Consider the following 20648-nt stretch of genomic DNA (forward strand, 5'->3'; position numbering starts at 1 on the left):
CAATCATAACTCTAAACATGTCACATTACTGCAATGTCTTTAAGATTGTGTGGATGCACATAAGTGTGTGTCTTCTGAATATTTAGCATATTACCCATTTATGAAGCTTAACATTTCTATTATGCAATGTATGTTAAATAGCTAACCGCAGGTACTAAAGTAGGGCACTGCATCTAAAGGATAGCAGCTTGCATATTCATGGTTGCAAGACCAATACCCTGACCCCCTTCCCAAGTTACCACTATTTTACGACCACACTTTCACACTCCTCAAAAAAAGCAGGAACCAGGAAGTCCCATGAGAAATCACAGGACTCCCCGGAGCCAGATCTGTCATGCCTGGGTGGGTGGCAGTGCCCTGTTAGGTTGTGGATTGAGCTGTGAATTAAAACCATCGCAGTTTTACGATATGTTTTCGAGAATGCTCACAGTTTGTCATGCAGAGGCCCTGTTCCCAAAAATAAAAACAAACAAAAATAATTGTCCCAGACCCTTCTGAGCACCATCCTGGAGCCATACCCTGCAGTGCGGAGATTAGACTCCTGTTGGCAGCCTCCTTTTTGACCCCTGGTTCTGACATCATTTTAAGGGGTGTTGATTGCACTGTGTGAGTATTTAATGTGCTAACAGATTGGCACATGCTGTTCCTTTTACCTCTCTCTTGTCTTCTGGCATCTTCACTCTGGCCCTGCTAGTCTCCATCCCATGTATTTTTGTTAAATGCACCGTGGCTGCATGTCCACATGGACATGGCACTCAGTGTCTCCTCAGTCCACATAAGCAGGAGGCGCCTCATTTCATTAGTGAGTGCGAGGGGTCATTGACCTCTCTCTTTAAAAAATGGTAACAATAAAAATCTAGAAACAAAGTGATAAACTGAGGTGGTAATTACAGTTCCTAAATTACCCAGTTGCACTTAATGGGATACTTCATGTTCTTGAGTTTCTAAGAATATATCATTTCAGTTTTGGTGTATTTTTTTATTGGCCTGGGTTCAAAGATATTCTACAGACTTGTAGAAGTTACAGCTTGTGTACTAATGGCTAGTATAGGGCCAGCGACAAGTTTGTGCTTTAAATAATAAAAAATACAAAAAAATTTGTTCATGTGAAGTTATTTTCTTGCTTTATACCACAAACTCTTTAATGCCCTTACACCAGTCATTGTTTAGCTAGCAGGTCTGAGAAAATTCAGTATCTAAAATAACATTCATTAAATAAGGCATGTCTGTGCCATTTGGAAACATGCACCAGAACTGAAATAATATAAAAACTCCACAAAGTAAACTATACCTTTTGAATGCTGGCCTTTCTCTCCTATCTGTTTGTGCATATGCTTACTATGCTTTCATTTACCTTTGTCATGCACTTTGTTAGGATATTTTGCCCTTATTCGTGGAGTCAAATGCAGGACGATGAAGAACACGCAAACAAAGTTTCCTCAGAGGATTTGATGTTTAATTCAACGCGCAAGGGAGAGACAGACCCAGCACATTTGGGCGCTGCGCTGAGAGAATCTCTGCCGATCACGCTGTGTGATGTCTAGATATACAGTTTGCAGTCATGGCCTACATATCAGAAGGTTGAGTTAAGTGGCGGGCCGGAGACAAATGGTCTTGTCCCTTCCTGGGAACCCTAGCAGCCATTTAGCATAGGAATGTCACATCCTTGCCGCAGACACTAGAGGTGTTATACGGAGACACACTACAGAGGGGCTAGACACAGAGGCAAGCGAACTACAGACACAGTATGGTATGAAAAGGAAACACAATACACTACATATAACATACATACATACATACATACATATATATATATATATATATATATTAAATAAAACTGGGAACCTATCAACTTTAATGAGGCAGTATATAATGTGTTAAGAATGTAATAGGGGTCAAAGGTGAGAGGTGACCTCTTGTTCAAGGAAGTCCTTGTTTATAGGTTACCAATCCTAAAGGGTGAGTGAGTGAGGACCCCCGGTTGCCACTTGTTTGACCTAAATATTTCACAATTATTCTGAGAACAGTTGTACTCCACTTAAGTAAATGACTGATATAAAGGAAAAAAATGCCTCCAACATTAGGTGAAGGTAAATTTTCCAACCACTGCCCGCTGTTTTACAAAAGAACACTACACTATAGTGATTTGACGTAAGTGGTGCTCACAATGGGAGAATTATCAAGGTAATGCTGTTGATAGTATTCAGGTGCCATTACAAGCCACACCTAACAAGCTAGTGGGCAATTTGTTAATTGGATGAGATTCCAGCAATTCAGTATAGAAACATTTCCCTTTCACCCCCATTATTGTGCCTGTTCTCATCCTCTCCTTTGCAGTGAATTTCATGGCTCAAATGTTGTGTCTCTTATCTCCTCTTTGGGTTTACCTGCAGTGACATATTTGTGGGGAACAGATGGCCCTACTTCTGCTTTACTGCTTTTCAGTCTGCTTGAATTTTACTGACTGTAGTAATTCTTCAGAGCTTATTTCATGGTTAGAAATCCCATTCTGTAGAACAGTATTTCCTAACCAGACCTGGGTCAAATATGTATTTGTTTTGGGTTCAAATACTTTTCTGTGCTCTATTGATCTTGCCTGGTGTAACTGAGCCTGACAATATGACGAGAAGACGGGGTTTGCACTTTTTGAGAGTATTTCATTGGTTCCAATACACCAGACAAAATCAGTAAAGCATAGAAGAATATTTGAATCCAAAACAAATACGTATTTGACCCAGGTCTGTTCCCAACCCTGTTCCTGGAGATCCACAATCCTGTAGTTGTTTCAACCCTAATTTGGAACACTTGATTTTACTAATAAGGGCCTCATAAAGATCTATATCTGTTAAATAAGGTGTGCTTTGTTAGGGTTGGAGTGAAAACCAATGGGATGGTAGATCTCCAGGAACAGGGTTGGGAACCACTGCTGTAGACACATCCCCAGTAATAAACTACTCACTGGACTGCTTTTCCCACAGCAACCAGGACCCACAGCAGCACACAGAGTCAGACAAGCAGGAAATTTCACAAACTCACAATTTATAACATCTGCACTTTGTACTTAATGACTCTTCTTGTTTGATTCCTTTTACCTGCCCCTTCTCTGGACTAACTGTTCAAGCTCTCACTACACTGAAGTTCCACAGCACCCTCTAACAGCAAGAACAGACACAGGATTCAATGGATTTATTAGCATGACGTGGTTCGTTGAGTGTTGGCAGCATATTTGGAGACATGATATAAAATAAACTAATTTCAAAAATACTAATGGTAATTACAAAACTACTAAAAATTAACCATTCAAAAGAAAGCCAAACAACATAAATAGGAAAGAAAAATATTTTGTTGTCTCTCTTTTGGAGGAGAGGGGCACAAAAAGCACAAAGATCTGAAACAACTAACGCTGTGTGACTATACCCTTGCTTTGGTCATACGTTTTATATCTGGAAATAAAGCAGGTGCGTGACAGTTATTCCCATCCTTTAAAAACTGGGTGTAGGTTAAAGAATCGGCCCACCGGCCTGTGCGACTCTTCTTTTCTAAATACAGGCCCCTTGGGTCCCGCGGCGGGAGTGCTATGCTCCTGCTCCAGACTGGGTCTGTGATCCCCAGCAGCTCAAGCACATGGCCAGAGATCGCCTGCGCAAAAGAAAACTGTCTGACAGACTGAAATACTCAATATCAACAATTTCTCTTCAGTTTTTTGAAAATGTATCATCCTATTTAAATGTGTTAGGCACATAGATTAATGTTACAGTATTTGTTTGCTGTAACACAATCTGTCTGCAGTAAACACACAGACACACACAAACACCAAAACATGACTTTTACTTAAAAGTAATCTTAGACACGACTTTCTTCTAAATGGCCTCATTTGGTATTAATTACAATTAAATTAATTATTGGAAGTCAACCATTTTGCAAAGTGGGAGGTGGAGGGTGGGAGGGAGGTGGATGGGCAGTTAATCTGAGTGAAATCTTTTTCACCTTAAGTTTTTTAAACCCCAGGTAGCCTAATACCTTTAGCCTGCAGTGCAAGTTAAATAGGCACTAAAGTTGCAAGAAATATGGCAAAGAAAATGGAAACTGGCTTAGATGTGCAGGACTTAATAAACATTGTGGCAAGAAGGTAACTCCCAGTAAGAAATTGCAAAGAAGCTTAAGATTTCCAGGTGAAGTGTTCAGTACACTCTCAGAAGGTTTCAGCTGATGGGCAGTAATGTCAACAGTAGAAGGCCAAGAAAATCAAGAGGCAGCATATACATATCTTGTGTTGCCTAGCAAGAGAAACCATTGTAAAACTGCACCACAAGTACAGGAAGAACTCACAGTGAAAAGGCAACTACGATCTGCTGGTCTAAAAGGATATATCTGTGAAAAAACCCTTGCTATGTGCTGTTCGCAAGAAGAGAAGATGCCAGTGAGCCAAGCACTATCAACAATGGACAAAAAAAGATTGGAAAAAGGCAGATGCACATCCTTTTAGACCTGCAGATCATAGCTGCCATGCTCTCTAGCTGCACTGAGTTCTTCTGGTAGTTGTGGTTTTTCAATGGTTTCTTTTGCTTGACACCACAAGATATTTGTCAACTGCCTCTGGAACTTCCTGGTCTTCTCCTGTAAACTTTACTGCCGATCAGCAGGACCTTCAACTTGACTACCCCTCCACAACCCCCCCCCCCCCCCCCCCCCAACCCCATTTTCAAAATTATTTGATTGACTTCCAGTAATTAGTTTAATTGTAATTAAAGCCAAATGAGGCAATTTTGAGGAAAGTTGTGTTTAAGATCATTGTTAAAATATTTTTGTGTCATTGTAGAAATTGAAAAAAAAAGTTTATACTTTGTTTTGTTATTCAATAAATGTTCAAATTAAATAAAAATAAAAATAAAAATAAGGTGGCCTAATACTTTTGGCCTGTACTGGATGTATAGACATTTGCCTGCTTTGCAGACTCCCCCTTAACTTACCTTCATGTCTTCAAAATCTGTGATTCCAAGTCTTGGAAGGTAACGGCAGTTAATGTAAATCAGCTTTTTACCAGTAATAAAGTTTTCAGTAAAACACTCCTGAGACAGAAGAAAACGACATGAAACAAAACCTTAATTTTAACACACAGTCTTTGTCATCTTTTCTGCTGCTTCGATGAGGTATCAGTTTCCCTTCAGATCCTAAACACGTGGCTGCTTTACAGTCCACCAACATACCTTTTCAATCCACCATACATTTTTGGAAGGAAAGTATCAATACTGAGTCATTTTGATTTAAAAAATTTTGGAAATGCTATGCATGTGATATAAAGTTACAGCTATGCACAATTTTGAAATAGTAAATAAGTAGAAAGTTCCAGTAGCTAAATACTAGCCCATGGATTTGGTTTAGTTCGTGCAAAAAATCAAAATCCTGTTTAAACAAACAAAACTTCATAAAATTACCGTATACTGTGGATATCCTAAGGATTCTATCCATTTTGCCACGTCCTTGCAACTCCAGTGCAAGAAAGCATCCATCTTGATTGTGTACACGTTACCAAAGTGACTGCTACCATAGCAACCACCTAAGACAAGATCCGTCCAGCTAAGAGCTATCGGTTCCGCGTTTTCAGGACAAAATGAATGCCATATGCTCTGCAGATAATTTCCAAACATCCTTTGGTGTCCCTACTTGTTTTTACAAACATGATATTCTATTACACAACATAGTGTTAGGCTAAACTCTTTTTACAACAAGAACCTCGCCAGTAATGTTCAAGGCTAAAAGGGTTGCCATAGAGACAACGTACTCCACGTAATGTGACGTTAGGCGAAACTTTTGGTGACGTACAACATTCTGTCTGACCAGTTCCATTTAGGCTGTGTGCTTAAATGTTTGGCAGGACTTCTGAAACTTTTTGGTATAATGAAATTAGCGGTTATTGGTAACGTTAGCTGTCCACTAACGGGATTTGGCAAAATGCGTATATTTTAGCTAACAGGCAGCTGACTAGAGAAATTCACTTTCATTCGTAACGAGATAGGAGAATATGAGCCAATACAGTCTGTCTTTATCTAGCTAGCAAACACTGTTGAGCACCAAGTAGCCTCACACTTTGTATTTGCTTTGTATACGTTGCGTATCGGACTAAAAGCTATGCAGTGACGTCAGAGCTCTTTCTAGAACATTGTGGCCAGCGAGCTAGCTGACCAGTTTGCTAGACTAGATAGACTTTGTCATTTGTTTTTGTTTTGTTTTTTAGATTTTTGCTTGTTTTCTGTAGTTGTTGCTAACTTGCTACGTCTAATTCACTCGTTAGGTAGCTGGCTAAGTTATCTGAGTACTTATTTATTTGAAACGATAGCCGAAATGTTTTCCGGACTGACGAAAACTAGGTTAGCAAACCTTAGCTAGCTAATCATAGCAACAATGTTAACTCGCATCATTAGTCATAAGATCAGGTAAGTGTGGCACGTTTTCAAACTGTTCAGTCGTAGTTATGAAATCGTAATGTTACCGCAATAGCTATGGCTATGCCGGTGGTTAATTTGATATGGGGGAAATCCCTCCACAGTGCAAATATTTACACGTAATATCAAGCGTGTAACGTAGCCTATAATGTTATCTATGAAAGGCTGTACTCCAACTAAAATGAACCAGATTCTTGTATGTTTGGATCTTAAATCTACTAGAAAAAGTAAGCACAAAGCAGCCGTTTGAATTGGTAGTTAGGTACTATTACCAAACGGCTGCATGTTTTCCACATAGGACGCGATGATATCTGTCGTACCATGGTATTTCATCGTAGCGTCTCGCGATTGAGCATAGTCTACGTTTGGTCTAATTTAGGAATGCATACTGCATTAGGTTTCTCCATGAAATTTCGATTCGATGGGTACAGCACGTTTATTATGCACCATTTTATGTGTCCTGTAGTAATGCTGTTTGTGTTGTTTGTACACCATGTGCTTGCGTAAACACAGGGACGGCTTATGGGTAGGTTTTATTTTTGAGAAAAAGTGATCATTATCATAGGCTTGGTTTTGTCTTAAGTCGTTTATGCATTCAATTAAGCATTGAAACTTAGATGCTTTTTTTGTATTATGTGTTCAATCTTGTATATTATTCACAATATATTTTATAAATACCTTGGTGCGGTCCTCGTTAAGTTAAATGATGAGAATCATGACTATAATTAACAATACATTAAATCGAATTGTAGACCAGATCAGTGACTGTTTTTAAACAAGATTACTTTTCATTCATAGTAACATTTCGAATGAAGTACACAAAGGTGCCATTGACACAAGTTTTAAGAAGTGCATATATTGTCTTAATACTGTTAATATTTGTAGCAGGTATGCTTTTGCATCTTGGCTAAATCCAGTTGAATTAGTGTAACAATCAACCAAACAAATTATGAAGGATAAGTGTAATACACTTTATTTCTCCATAAAAAAAATATTTAAACTTGTCTAGAGTGATACATCAGAATAGAGCTCTACATAGCTGTTCATAGCTTTGCTTCTGTTTGGCTGGTAAAGATAAATACATAAAAATAAAACATAGACATCAATAAGAAATGAAAACAATTAAAGCTTTTGAGTTATGATTAAGTGACTATGATTAAGTTAATTTTTGGGTGTGACCTTTTCACTTAATTTGCATCATGTGTGTCTCTTATCTGGTGTTTGTATGTCGCATCATCATACTGGTTATTATCTTAGTGGTAAATAAATTCAGTACTACCGACTGATACCGATACATCCCCAAATTTAACTAAGTTAATACTCCAAATTAATCTCTTTTATTTTGGAAATTAGCTGTTCGACACATTAATTTAACTTGGATCCAGGTAACTTGTTGCACTGCAAAGTTACGTTTAGTGTTAGGTTTATATTGAATAGCATACACCATTCTTGCATGCCAGATCAGTCTAGAAAAGCAAATGTATTGCAGTTTTACAAAACTGTTATGCAGGTATGTGGTATGTAGTGTCCATCATTCAGAGGGTGGTTTAAGTGTAGCAATATATGTAGCTCCTGGATTGGTTGATGGCTTTTGTTGGACTGGCTAACTGCCAATTGGCAGTCTTTATATACCTGACGGAGCAGGCTGCTCTCTCTATCTCTCACCGTCTTTCAGTATCGACTTGTGGGAATCTCTTTTGCAGATTGGAGCTGACTGACTTCGGCTCGCAACTCCTCTGATCTAGAAGAACGGGGGAAGGAAAGAAGTCCCCCCCGTTTCCCACCTCATCGAAGCGTAAAGAAGTTCCTTTCAGCACAAGCGAGGATGGCTTTGCAGATGTTGCTCCTGTGGGGAGCCTTTCTCTGCGGCGTGTCTGGAGACTACCCGCCCGAGGCCTTGCAGTACAACCTCGAGTTCCCGGGCATGGACAACAACCTCCCCATCGTCACCCGCCCCGCCAACGCGAGCCGCATTTTCTACGGCGTGATGTTCGACGCCGGCAGCACCGGCACCCGCATTCACGTCTACACCTTCATCCAGAAAAACCGCGGTGAGTCGGGGCCTCTTCAAAGAGACCCAGAATAACGTTAGAGTAGTAGAGTGTACTGACGAAGCTGCATCGTGAATTTATATGGCTGCTTTCACAACTAGGCAGTGCTGTGGCTGTAATGGATATGATGAATTTGTATTCGCTGATGAAATTAAACTGGCTTCTCCTTGCACTTAGTGTTGTTTTAAAGTGCATCCATGGATATGTCGGTGAGACGGACGAATAGTGCTCCTGTGGAGCCTTTAGAAAAAGTGCACTGGCACTGGTGATGACCTAAATTTGTTTAAAGCATTTTTTTTCTTAATGGGGAGGATAAAGCAGATTTTGTTAGGCAAAACATATCATGATAAGTGAAGGCGCTTTGTGTTGAAGATTTTAAGGTGTGACTTTCCCAGAGGTAGAAAGAGGCGGATTTTCCCCCTAAAATACAAGTGTTAATTTAGTATTTTAGGCCATTTTTGAGAAATTTTGTGCTTTGTTTTTAAAACATTTTGGTAAGCCTAATTTTTTGAGGAATTACTTATTTTTTTCTAAAATTGATTTTCATATTTTGTGTTTTGGGTACATTTTTTGCGCTGTCAATCATACCAGTTTTTGCACAGTTTCAGTCATTGTGTTCACGTGTATTTTGAGGTAGGACTGAGGGGAGTACTAAGTGGACATGACGTTTTTGTTGTCTTGGCTTAAATATGGGATTTTAGGCGCTCGTGTTGAAAATGTGCTTCATTGAAGTCCTCCCAGCCTGTTGACACTATGGGGCTTAAATCAGTCATACTAGTGTTAGTTCTCTCATAACCTGCTTGCTTTTCCCGCTCTTTTTTAAAAAAAATTTTAAAGACGAGCTGCCGGTGTTGGACAATGAGATGTTCCAGTCAGTGAAGCCTGGACTGTCCGCCTATGCAGACGCGCCTGAAAAGGTATGCCCGTCATTCATTCGTCTGGTATTTCTTCCAGGGGCGGATCATAAAGTTGGCTGTTATGTTTCGAATCAAATCCGTGCCGCACTGGAAAATAGCAACTCCTGTTATTTGCTTACTCACATCCGATGACTGGAGCAGAGTTTGATCCCAAAGGCCAGACGTGGTGCTGGATAATCCCCAGTGGCTTATTGGATGTCGTAATAATCGGTGAGATGGTAACAGCCGAGGCGGGCTCAGTGCAATGTTGATGTGTTGTGTGGGTTGTGGCTGCATGCGTTGGCAGGGCGGGGACACGGTGAGGCAGCTCCTGAAGCTGGCGAGGAGGACGGTCCCTCGCCTGGAGTGGAAGAGGACCCCCGTCATACTGAAGGCCACCGCAGGCCTCCGGCTGCTCCCCGAGGAGAAGGCCCAGGCCCTGCTGGAGCAGGTACTGCACCATCTGGGAAACCATCTGAGAAATGCCGTAGAGTACAAGAGCAGCCATTATAGACCCCCGGTTCGGGCATAGCTGTTGTACTCCTGAGAAAGACACATAGATGCCTGTTCTAACAGACAGAATGTAAAAAGTGCAGTGTTGCTCTGAACAAGAATGGCTGCTAACCAAAATGATGATGTGATATAACAGCCGAGTGATAAAGGCTATAAATCAGGGGTCTCAAACTCCAGTCCTGGAGGGCTGCAGTGTCTGCAGGTTTTTGTAACAACCTTTCAATCGGCAGCCAATCTAGGCCTTGGAAACAAGGTTTCCAGACTCCTTAGCCAGTCAGTGGCTTAAATTAAGCACGTAAGTGCTGGAACACATCAAAAACCAGCGGACACAGTGGCCCTCCGGGACCTGAGTTTGAGATCCCTGCTATGAATGATGTCATAATGTAGTAACTTCTGAGTAACGATAGGTTATTCACAGCGTGATCTGCGTGATGTCCCTAGGTCCAACAGGTCTTCGCCGAATCTCCGTTTTTCATCCCAAATGACAGCGTCAGCATAATGGATGGAACAAATGAAGGTACTGTTAAGGATCTTGTGGTCAGTCTGATTGATCTTTGATTATTTGCTTCTGGTGGTGGTATCTACTCCATTGCCTCTCATCAAGCCATCAAACAAAATGTGCAGCTTGATAGCCCTAAGATACGAAATTACTGTAGGTACCACTTATCTCCAGGCACTTGGGTAATGAGAGGTTGTATTTTCGAATGGTCAGCAGTCGAAAGAAGGATTTGCGTTGCTTTGGATGGTGCAGTGCCGTCATTCCCAGATCCGAACCAGGCTTTTTGGAAGCAGAACTACACTGATTTTTAATCCCGTTCTCTCAGAAGGGCTGTGTTTAAGCGGGGCTTGCGTTGCCTCATGGTGCAATTAGCCCAAGTTTGTCGGCGTTGCCGCCCACAGTGGCCCTCCCTCCCCTTGGCTTTAGCCTCGTTTGCACTCGCGTGCGCCGTTCCGAATGCGTCAGGCGGTTTTTGCGCGCGGGCGGCTGTAATCGCCTGGGCGTTGCGCGGCTCCAGACGCATGAGTAATGACGTGAATCCCGAGAGTCACGCTAACCGCTTCCCACCGTATCTGCCTTAGCCTACTGTACTTAAAGCTATGTTTATTGTTAGTCGTTATGTTTTTCCCTGTGTGACCTTTATGATTGTGAGTAACATTGCCTTTCTCTGATATGATATCTTTTTGTCCCTCAGGGATCCTGGCCTGGGTGACAGTGAATTTTTTGACAGGTAAAACTCCCCTTGTGTTGGGGCTGATTGGCTGTTACTGGGCATTTGACTCGGTGGTAAATTTAGTTGACGCAGCTTGTGTACCCGAGAGGTTACGTAGCTGAATACTGAGAGGACGGAGTGTAGCACAGTGGGTAGGGAACTAGACTTGTAACCGAAAGGTTGCAGGTTCGATTCCCGGGTAGGACACTGTCGTTGTACCCTTGAGCAAGGTACTTAACCGAAATTGCTTCAGTATATATCCAGCTGTATAAATGGATACAATGTATGTATGTAAAAGTTGTGTAAGTCGCTCTGGATAAGAGCGTCTGCTAAATGCCTGTAATGTAATGTAATGTAATGAGAGACTATCTTCCGCCTCTTGTTGTGAGTCCACCTGTGTCTCCACCGGGTCTAGACAGCCTGTGATATTACTATTGCTATTCTGTTTCTCACATTCAGTAATCATTATTTTATGGTTTATTTGCAAGACAGTGAAGTGCTGTCCCCAGTTAATATTTCACATAGCATTTATAATGACATGCTTACAGGTGCATATTTGCAGAAGTAGATTTAGGTGTGGTTGAAGGAACAGCTTTGTAATGTACTGCCATTCTCTGAGAATGGGGCAGACAGCCTGCTGTAACTTCACTGTTGCACTCGTGACAACAGTGTTGGGAGAATGATCAAAGTCATAGGCACCCCTCCTGGCCATGTCACCTTTTCCTCAAACAGCAGTCATTGGTGGAGTTAATGTTAAGCAGTTGATTTTGCTTTCTAGGTCACTTGTACTCAGACAGCAAACAGACAGTGGGAACCTTGGATTTAGGCGGGGGTTCGACCCAAATCACCTTTCTCCCCAAATCTGAGGTGAATATTTTTTTACTACTGTGCAACAATTCCAGCATTTGTCTTTTATTAATAACGCATGCATACACACCTACACACCTACATAATACATTTTTTCTTTTACAGAAAACTATTGAAGCAGCTCCTGCCGATTATATCGCTAAGTTTGACATGTTCAACACCACGTACCAGCTGTACACGCACAGGTAATGCTGCTGTCTGTCTGTGTTTATCGATGCATGCACCACTCCCATGACATGACTCCCACGCTGCCATAACAACGAGAGATAAAGTGCCTTGCAAAAGCATGCAGGCCCTTGCTCAATCTTTATATTTACTTGTTTGCAAACTAATTATGACCAAGGAGCTTTCTCAGCGATTAAGGAATAAGGTTATCAAAAGTATGCGGGAAAAAAAGGATAAAAATACTTTTTTCAGTCAGCTAGACTTGAAGCTGAGGATGAGGTTGCAGCAGGTCTACAATTTAAGGCCACATTGGAGAGGATAAAGAATAAAAAGATAAACGAGTTGGCAAGTCCTGACCGCAACCCCATCCAAAATCTGTGGCTCGACTTGGATGTCCCTGCAACTAGAGCAGAACTGTAAATAAAGCTGGAGCAAATTTGCATAGAGAAACTGGGAAAAATCACTCCCTGTGCAAAGCTGGTAGAGTCTTACCCTGAAAAATGCCAGTATTAGGTCGAAAGGTCATTCATCTATTTATCTGAGGGGTCTGAATATACAAGCATCATATTTCTGTTTCATCCTACTTTAAATTATTTTGCTGTCATACAACTCATTTTGAGCTTGAGAGTTTTGTATAAAAATATAAAGTGTATAAAAAATGTCTGTCATTTGCATTCCAGAAAAATGAGAACCGCAAAGGTCTGAACACTTTTGTAAGGCACTGTATATTCTTTCCCGCAATTATATATTTTTTTATTTTTTAGCTTAAATCTGGAGGGGAGGCTTTGGTCAGCAGAATTGTCCCCGTCTCACGGCGCCAGACTGACTCCTCTTGTCGATCCTTTAATCTGCATGAAGCGTACATTGGGTCAGCGGCGGGGGAAGAAGCGCCACCTGGTGGCGCTCCAGGGGATGACCTGTGCTGGTTCAAGCTGTCTTGTAAATGTTTGTGGTGTGACCCATATGGAACTGCTGTCCTGATCTCCTTTTACCCGCAGTTACCTTGGAAACGGATTGAAAGCAGCACGGCTGGCAACCCTTGGTGCCCTTGGAGCTGAAGGTAGGCTATTTTAAAACATGCTGAATCCATTGAATTGTCTACTTGAGTTTTTGTCTGTGATGCACATCACACAGGGCTAGTGTATTTTAAGGGCAAACAGTTAATCTAACTGTATATACCTGACATATCACATAATTGTTTTTTATTTATTTAAATTTTATTTAACCTCTATTTACCCGGGGTAGGTTCGCTGAGCACGGATGCTCTTTGTGAAGTGTGAAGCAACTCCCTGCTTCACACTCATACACATTCACACCTGGGAGCTGCCCAGTACAACCACAATCCTCTATTGTTGGCCACTGAGGGAGGGAGAGAACATTTTTTTAGCCAATTATATCAGGGGGTGATTAGGTGGCAAGTTATTGCGAGAGCCAGATCTGGGATTTTAGCCAGGACACTGGGCAACCACCTACTCTTTGCGAATAGTGTCATGGGATCTTTAATGACCACAGTGAGTCAGGACCTCGGTTTAACGTCTCATCCGAAAGACGGCATCTCCTACAGCACAGTGTCCCCGACACTGCACTGGGGCATTGGGGTTTATTTAACCAGAGGGAAGATTGCCCCCTGCTGGCCCACCAACACCACTTCCAGCAGCAACTCGGTATTCCCTGGTGGTCTCCCATCCAAGTACTAACCAAGCCCACACTTGCTTAGATGGAAGTGGCTGCTGGATAATAATGTGCTGATGTGAATGGCCACATGACTTTAATTACCCAATGGCTCTTCAGAATTGTCATTAGACACAGTAGTGTTGCTAAAGGTAAAATACTACTGGGATGGCAGGTATGCCATAATATCCCATACTTGTACAGCACCTAGAGTTTGGCACTTTGCAGGCTTTCCTACAGAAATAACCACAGTGACCTCTCTCAGCTCTTCTGTACCTTCTCACCTCATGTAAACACACAGAGTTCAGATACAGCTTCACACATCCTCACAATAAATACCAAACATCGATTCTTTTGCATTTCTTTTTCCTATTTTGTCCTATGCCTATTCCTATCACAAATACTCCAGTCCCACAATCAATAATTTTCCCCATTGGACATTTAGCTGCATCTGCCAATAACAACATCTTATTAAAGTAGCCAATTGCTGGACACTTGGACTCTCTGACATATAAGGAAGTGTACATGTTACTCAGCCATCAGAACAGCTTCTTCGTTTTGTGTGGAAGCTAGTGCTTGCTGACTAATAATTGCTAAAAAATAAAAAACAAAAGTTTATTTTACAGCCGTTTAATCTTTATGGACAGCTAATTTATATGTCTGAAATGCATTCTCTATCATTTCACATGCAAACCCCACATTTTATTGTTTAATTTCTAGAGATGATATCGATGGGTATGGGTAACTCACTTCCTGGGAAATGTACACTTAAAGCTGTAGTTTGTGGCTTATGAGTCCAACTGTGGATGTTGTCTGTGTGACTTCAGGCAACTCTTGTTGCATTTAAAATGATTATCACACACGGTACCTTGCCAACTATGCACTTTTGGGTTTTTCCCTTCAGGGTTACAGTGGAGGGTTTTTACAAGCTCCTGCCTGCCAAAGAAATTCAGCGAGAATTGGACCTTCGGCGGGATTACTTACAAAGTCAGCGGTGTGGAGGCTGGTAAGGACTACGCCTGCTTTTCAGACTAAGAGAGCCTTTTAGCATACTCTGCTCCTTTGGTATGTGCTTGTCTGTAATTGATTTTATCCTCAACGTCTCCACCATTAAGAGTGACGCTTCACCGTGTGACTTGGAGTAATGATTTACTGTCTGTTCCCGTACACCAATTTTTGCAGCTTTTGTGGTGTGCATTTTATGTTTTTCCGGTGGTCCTGTGAGTTGCTGGGTAATTAATAATAAAGCATTGTGAGAACCTGTTACCGCTGAACAGTTGAATTCTCACACAGACACACACACACACACACACACACACAAACAAAAAAAAAAAAAGAAACACAGATTTGCTGAGCCAGAATGTAAATGAATACTTTTTGGCCTCTGTGGCCCAGACATGACCAATCGGAAAGCAGCAGCAGTGCAAACAGTGTGATTTAAGGCTAAACCATATGGTCAGCACCTTAAGTAATGCCCACGTTCCCACACCTTTGTCACTAATTGCTTGTTTTTAAATTCTTTAGTGCAATTACTGGTTTGATCCATAAGGCCATGAGTAATGCAGTAAAGACTCGATTGCCCAGAGGGCTGTGCTGGGTGCTTTTCCAGTAGGATCAGCCTGCCAGACAAAGGTCAACGCTTCCTTTTTCTGGGTGGTGAGGGCTTTGCGTGATGCCTGGGGAGACCAAAGAGAATTTGCTGACTCCCAAATCTGCTGACTCGCGGTGTCCTCCATTACGTTTGTGCAACAGCATGGTAAACGTGAACATTTTATGTTCATTCGGGTAGAGAGTACATCGGGGCGTATTGGCTTTGTCTTCAATATGTTCAATTAAGACAGTTCAGGTATCAGCACAGTGCACAGTATCTCTGTGCAAGGACAGAATGAGCCATTTACACTGTAATTATTATGTAATGAATGTACAGCTCCATCAATAGTTTGGCTTATGTACTGTGCCTTACATTTAAAATGTATATTTGTAAAGGCCCTTTGTTAACTTTGTGTGATATAGGCCTAATGTATTCTGGGGAGAAAAAAAACTTACCTTGGTGTTAATTTCCTGAATGTATTACCTTTGTAGAATTCATTTCAAGATCTTATTTAAGAGTTTGTTTGGTCATTTCGGACCTTTTTTGTGAAAAAGGATAACTTCTTACTAAAATATATGGCTTATAGCTCTCTGTACATGTTAAAAAAAAAAAAAAGATTATCACTCTACATATATTGTATACTTGTGTATGTTATTGATATTTTGTGAGGAGCTCTTTAACCTGCTTGCACAAGGCCCCAGTGGCCCGGAAGCTGGCGTCCTGAGATTTCTCAGCTGAGACATTCAGTGCTCCTGCAGCTAAACTCATTTCAAACTAAATGAGATAATTGCATTTGTGGCACCTAAATTATTAATATAAACTAATCTCAGGATTGTACGTAGTGTAAATGGTAAAATTGTCTTGCTTCATTTAAGCCATTTTCCAAGTCTCTGTGATGCTTGCGTACATCTGGAGTTTAAAGATTGAAATAGAACACTGCCTAAAAGGGTGAAGATTGGCCAAATTTGGCATCTGCACGAAGGGGTTAACAGGGCTTGCACAGCTCTGAACTCTGTGGTATTTCTTTCCTTGGGCCTTCAGGCTCCTCAGGGTACAAGCACTGCTACGAGGAGGTCCTGAAAGTGGTGAAGGGAATCGTGCACCAGCCAATGGAGCTGAGAGGGAACAGCGTCTTCTACGCCTTCTCCTACTACTTTGACAGGGCCGTGGACGCAGGCCTCATCGGTGAGACCCCGAAACCACTCACAACAGCGCCACCTCTGGCACACAAGCCGAGTGACAATGTCCCAAACTGGTATAAATGAGAAAAGCGCTCGATGATGGTAAAATAATTTAAGTGATGTTCCCTTTTCATTTACATGTTTCTGGAGGTTTGACTGCTCTCTCCTCTTGCTTTTTACGTCTTGAGGTTTAATGTGCCATTAGTTTATGGCATTCATTGTCATTCTGTACCTTAATGTAAATCATTATATAGTATTATGGTTTACCATAGGACAGACTCATCATGCCTCATTTTAGAGCACTAGTTCTGGGATTATTCCACATATTTTTGTTTGTTTTTTGTTTCTCTTTTGTACACAATCCAGGCTATGAGAGTTGTCACAAAGCACTCCAGTCTGTTATGAGTGCTATATATGTAGAAGTGGTGTACTGTATGCCCACAAAAATGTACGTAATGTGTACTTTAGGATACCTTTAGGAAGGTTACATGCATAACAGAACTGCATTACCGTGAGTGTTGTGTGATATCCAAAACATTTGCTGATTGGGGCTTGTTTTTCAGACGGCTCTCAAGGAGGGGCGGTAGAAGTTCGAGATTTCAAGAAGAGGGCCAAAGAAGGTGAGCGTCCGGGCTGCATCCCTGCAGGACGTTAGACTGCATTGGAGCAGTAGGCCTTCTGCTTGACTTTTAAAATGTTCATTCGCACTTGTAAAATTACTTACTTAAGTAACCTGAACGATACTCCGTAGAAATTCCATCTCATTTGGAAGCATTCAGCACAGAAGAATCTCTGCTCGGTCCAGAATAATTGAGCACTTGCATCCTTGATATTCTGTCAAGTTCTTTCAAATAGCACACAGTACTTCACCGAAAACCAAAGGAGATAAGGATCTGTTGGCTGATGCAAAGTAAACTGAACAAGAGCAAAAATAGAATCAAGTAACCAGTGAAACACACAGACGGACACACACACACTCACAAAGCAGAACATTGCCAACCAGCATTATCTCGCTTCTAAGGGTAACGCGTTATTTTTCAGTTTGTAATAAAATGTCCAAGTACGCCGCTGTCAGCCCTTTCCTGTGCATGGACATGACCTACATCACCTGCCTGCTGAAGGAGGGCTTCGGCTTCAAGGAGAACACCGTCCTGCAGGTAAGCGTCTGGCGGCCCACTTTTGTATCCTATTCTATCCTATTATCTTAGCTATTAGCTTAGCTACACAAAATGGGACTGCGCAGGTCCGGAGGAGCTCGCTTGGTCATTCCTCAGATAGGTCATTGGCCAGTTGTGACCAGGAGCCTGTTGGAAATGGGAAAACAATCGGTCTTGTTATGCCAGGGGAGTGGGAGGGTGGGGCACAGAGCTGCTAATTGGTTCAAACCATTTTGAATCACAGAGAATGGAAATGGGAAGTTTTTAGACCTATATAATTAACACTGTTTACAATGATCTTAAAAGTAAATCTTTGAAGCGTGTGAACAGAATGGCCGTCCCTCACCTTTCTCTTTCCTCCGCAGCTCACCAAGAAAGTAAATAACGTGGAGGCGAGTTGGGCCTTGGGTGCCACCTTTGACCACTTCCATAAACTGAACATTCACTGAGGTTGTAGAGGGCCGGAGAGACCGCAGTCCCTCACCATCACTGCGCCACCTGGCTCACCATCCAGACCCTGGCATCCTGGGTATAATCTGAGAAACACTGCATAAAAAAGAATAGTCTCTACGTAGTAAGCTCCAAATTAATATCTCTGCTGTATGTTTAGATTTCAATGCCCCAGAACCACAAAGAATGATAACTTAACAACGTATGTGAATCAGCTTAGTTTAAAATGAAAGGAAAGAGTCATACCATTATTTCTAGTGGTTACAAATAATGGGGAGGGGGGGGGGGACACCTCAGTCATCACCAGCAATGCCATTTTGTGAGCATAATCACCTGTGTTTGAGAGCAAATTTGTGGCAGAATGTTCTCAACACAGGTAATTATATATTTAGACAAATAAAAGCTAGCTACTAGTAACCAGACCAGTGTCGTTTTGCAGTGAATAGCAGAGTTTGTGACGGATTACTTGAATGACATTGATTTACAGCTATTTTGAATGGGAAAACTTTTTTAATGTCTTATACAATAGTTTGTTTCCCATGTGACCAGCCCATAAAGCTTAAAAATGAACCATATAACATGTCTCACTGATATGCATCCCCATATATGAAAAAATAGTATGCTGAAGTATACTTGAAGTATGCTATTTTGTACTTCTTTTATATCAAGTATGCTGAGTATAGTACTTTTTCACTTGGGTCCGCTTGAAAGAGTATGACTTTACATCTTTAGGAAATTATTGCTATTTAGTTTCTCATCCAAAGATGAGAATAAGGAATTGAGTTCAGCCCAGCCAACAGGAAGAGGGCAAGAACTGTTGACACACTACCTAGTTTACACAGAATGGGATATTGAGCTGCAGTCAGCTCCTTGTAATTGTATGTAATTGCATCTGATAATTACATAAAGTGTATAGTATGCAATTTTGATCCAACTGACTATACTGCTGTGTGTATAAGAGTATGACATCATCAAAGGCACACATGCAGTTATTAGGTGTCTATGTGTTCTTTTATTTGTAAGACAGACATTTAAATTCAACCCTGAGTGTTTCTCTTTAAGCAACAGGGGCAGGGGCATTCATGTAATATTATGTTTGTTTTATGTGATGACTACTATTTTGATGGAGCGGTGCAAAGTATATATATCCAGTCTTAGGTTTTTATCAACTTTCATTATGTCAGACAAATAAAAAAATAAATAAATTAGTGTGAATTAGCATGAGCATAATGGCATGTTTGGAAAAAAAAAAGTACTAAAATAATCCCCGTCTAAAACTTGTCAAACAAAGGAATAGAGAAGGGGTGCGCAACAATGGCTGATCTGTTTCCAGGATTTTGTGCTGACTTCTGCTCATAATTATTTAATAAGCTCGCGCATATCTCCATCTTCATTTTTTATAAACGCCGACAACCGTAGACTGCATGTGTGTCCTAGAGATTTTACTGTGCTCAGGTACAGGAGTGAACCCGCATAGTCTGTAGAGCTGTCAAAACAAGTGAAACCAACGCCAATTGGTTGGAACAAAAATGACCATGCAGACCAGCCCTCCAGGACCAGAGTTGTGCACCCCGTCTGCATGTATCACTTTTAAGTGCTGATAATGTTGCTAAGGTGCTCTCGCTTCATAGCGGTCAAGAGTTGTACATAATTGTTATTATTAATGGGAAGGCTTCGTGTTTACAGTAACAGCTCAGGGTCAAACGACGCACATGATATTTATTTCCTACTGTTTGCTGTTCATGAATATGCCTTAAATTTGTCGGATTAATATCAATGGCTAAATCGATTATCTGGTATATAAATCATTTTCATTTCTTTTAGGCATTAGAGAGGAATTACTCTTGTTAAATATGTTTTTAATAATTCTCATTTGAATGGAATTGCTTTTGAAGTTTTTTTTGTTTGTTTTTTTTTAAAACTTGGTCTTTTATGGTAAATTATTTATTAGAAAGTGCAATAATGTACTACATACACTAATTAAATAATTGCTTTATGTACTGCCTACAGAGTGCAAGTTGCTGAGATCTTCTATGTCTCGGTACTCTTGTTGCACAATAGAAGTTTTGTTAACCAAACCTTAGCAGGTCTACTCTTTGTACATTGAGAACAAAGTGAGGGCCATACTGCACATATATGCATATCATCAAATCCTAAGGAATAAACAGACCAGATTTTTGCCTTAAATTTCTAAAATTTGTGAAATGTTGAGACATGCATTTCATGCTGTATTAAACCATTTGATATTTGTATGCCAGTCTCTTTTTTGAAGTGGGATGAGGAGGTTTGTTGTCATCTAATTAGGGAGCAGTAACCATTTACACTTTATTGCTGCTATTTCTTGACCTACATGTGACACTGCTGGCCTGATTTTGGTCAATTTTATGTTTATATGAGAGAGAGAGAGATACACACACAGTGAGCTCTATAATGTTTAAGACAGAGTTTTTTT

At 41.0% G+C, this 20648-nt stretch overlaps 1 protein-coding gene and 1 long non-coding RNA gene across 2 annotated transcripts; one reads left to right on the plus strand and one right to left on the minus strand.

Moving 5' to 3' along the window:
• Nucleotides 1-3022: 3022 nt before the first annotated feature.
• On the minus strand, nucleotides 3023-5746 carry LOC118230419. The gene is made up of 3 exons (XR_004765845.1): nucleotides 5436-5746; nucleotides 4971-5069; nucleotides 3023-3639 (listed from the first exon to the last, which is right to left on the minus strand). It is a non-coding gene; the product is annotated as an uncharacterized LOC118230419 (long non-coding RNA).
• A 66-nt stretch (nucleotides 5747-5812) lies between these two features.
• LOC118230418 (ectonucleoside triphosphate diphosphohydrolase 5-like) lies at nucleotides 5813-20448 on the plus strand. Its single transcript, XM_035423422.1, has 14 exons — nucleotides 5813-6434; nucleotides 8147-8494; nucleotides 9332-9411; nucleotides 9698-9841; nucleotides 10345-10420; nucleotides 11097-11132; nucleotides 11893-11981; nucleotides 12087-12166; nucleotides 13145-13206; nucleotides 14722-14823; nucleotides 16450-16593; nucleotides 17153-17209; nucleotides 17631-17746; nucleotides 18112-20448. The coding sequence occupies exons 2-14, from the start codon at nucleotides 8269-8271 to the stop codon at nucleotides 18193-18195; spliced, it is 1296 nt and encodes a 431-aa protein (XP_035279313.1). The 5' UTR covers nucleotides 5813-6434; nucleotides 8147-8268; the 3' UTR covers nucleotides 18196-20448.
• Nucleotides 20449-20648: the final 200 nt, after the last annotated feature.

Source organism: Anguilla anguilla, chromosome 6, assembly GCF_013347855.1.
Source record: "Anguilla anguilla isolate fAngAng1 chromosome 6, fAngAng1.pri, whole genome shotgun sequence".
In the NCBI taxonomy this organism is placed as follows: Eukaryota; Metazoa; Chordata; class Actinopteri; order Anguilliformes; family Anguillidae; genus Anguilla; species Anguilla anguilla.

Excerpts from the sequence above, each read along its gene's own strand:
- LOC118230418 (XM_035423422.1), top strand. The coding sequence starts at position 8,269 with ATGGCTTTGCAGATGTTGCTCCTGTGGGGAGCCTTTCTCTGCGGCGTG. Across the intron at positions 9,412-9,697 it reads ATGCAGACGCGCCTGAAAAG|GGCGGGGACACGGTGAGGCA; the intron begins GTATGCCCGTCA and ends ATGCGTTGGCAG. Across the intron at positions 14,824-16,449 it reads AGTCAGCGGTGTGGAGGCTG|GCTCCTCAGGGTACAAGCAC; the intron begins GTAAGGACTACG and ends TTGGGCCTTCAG.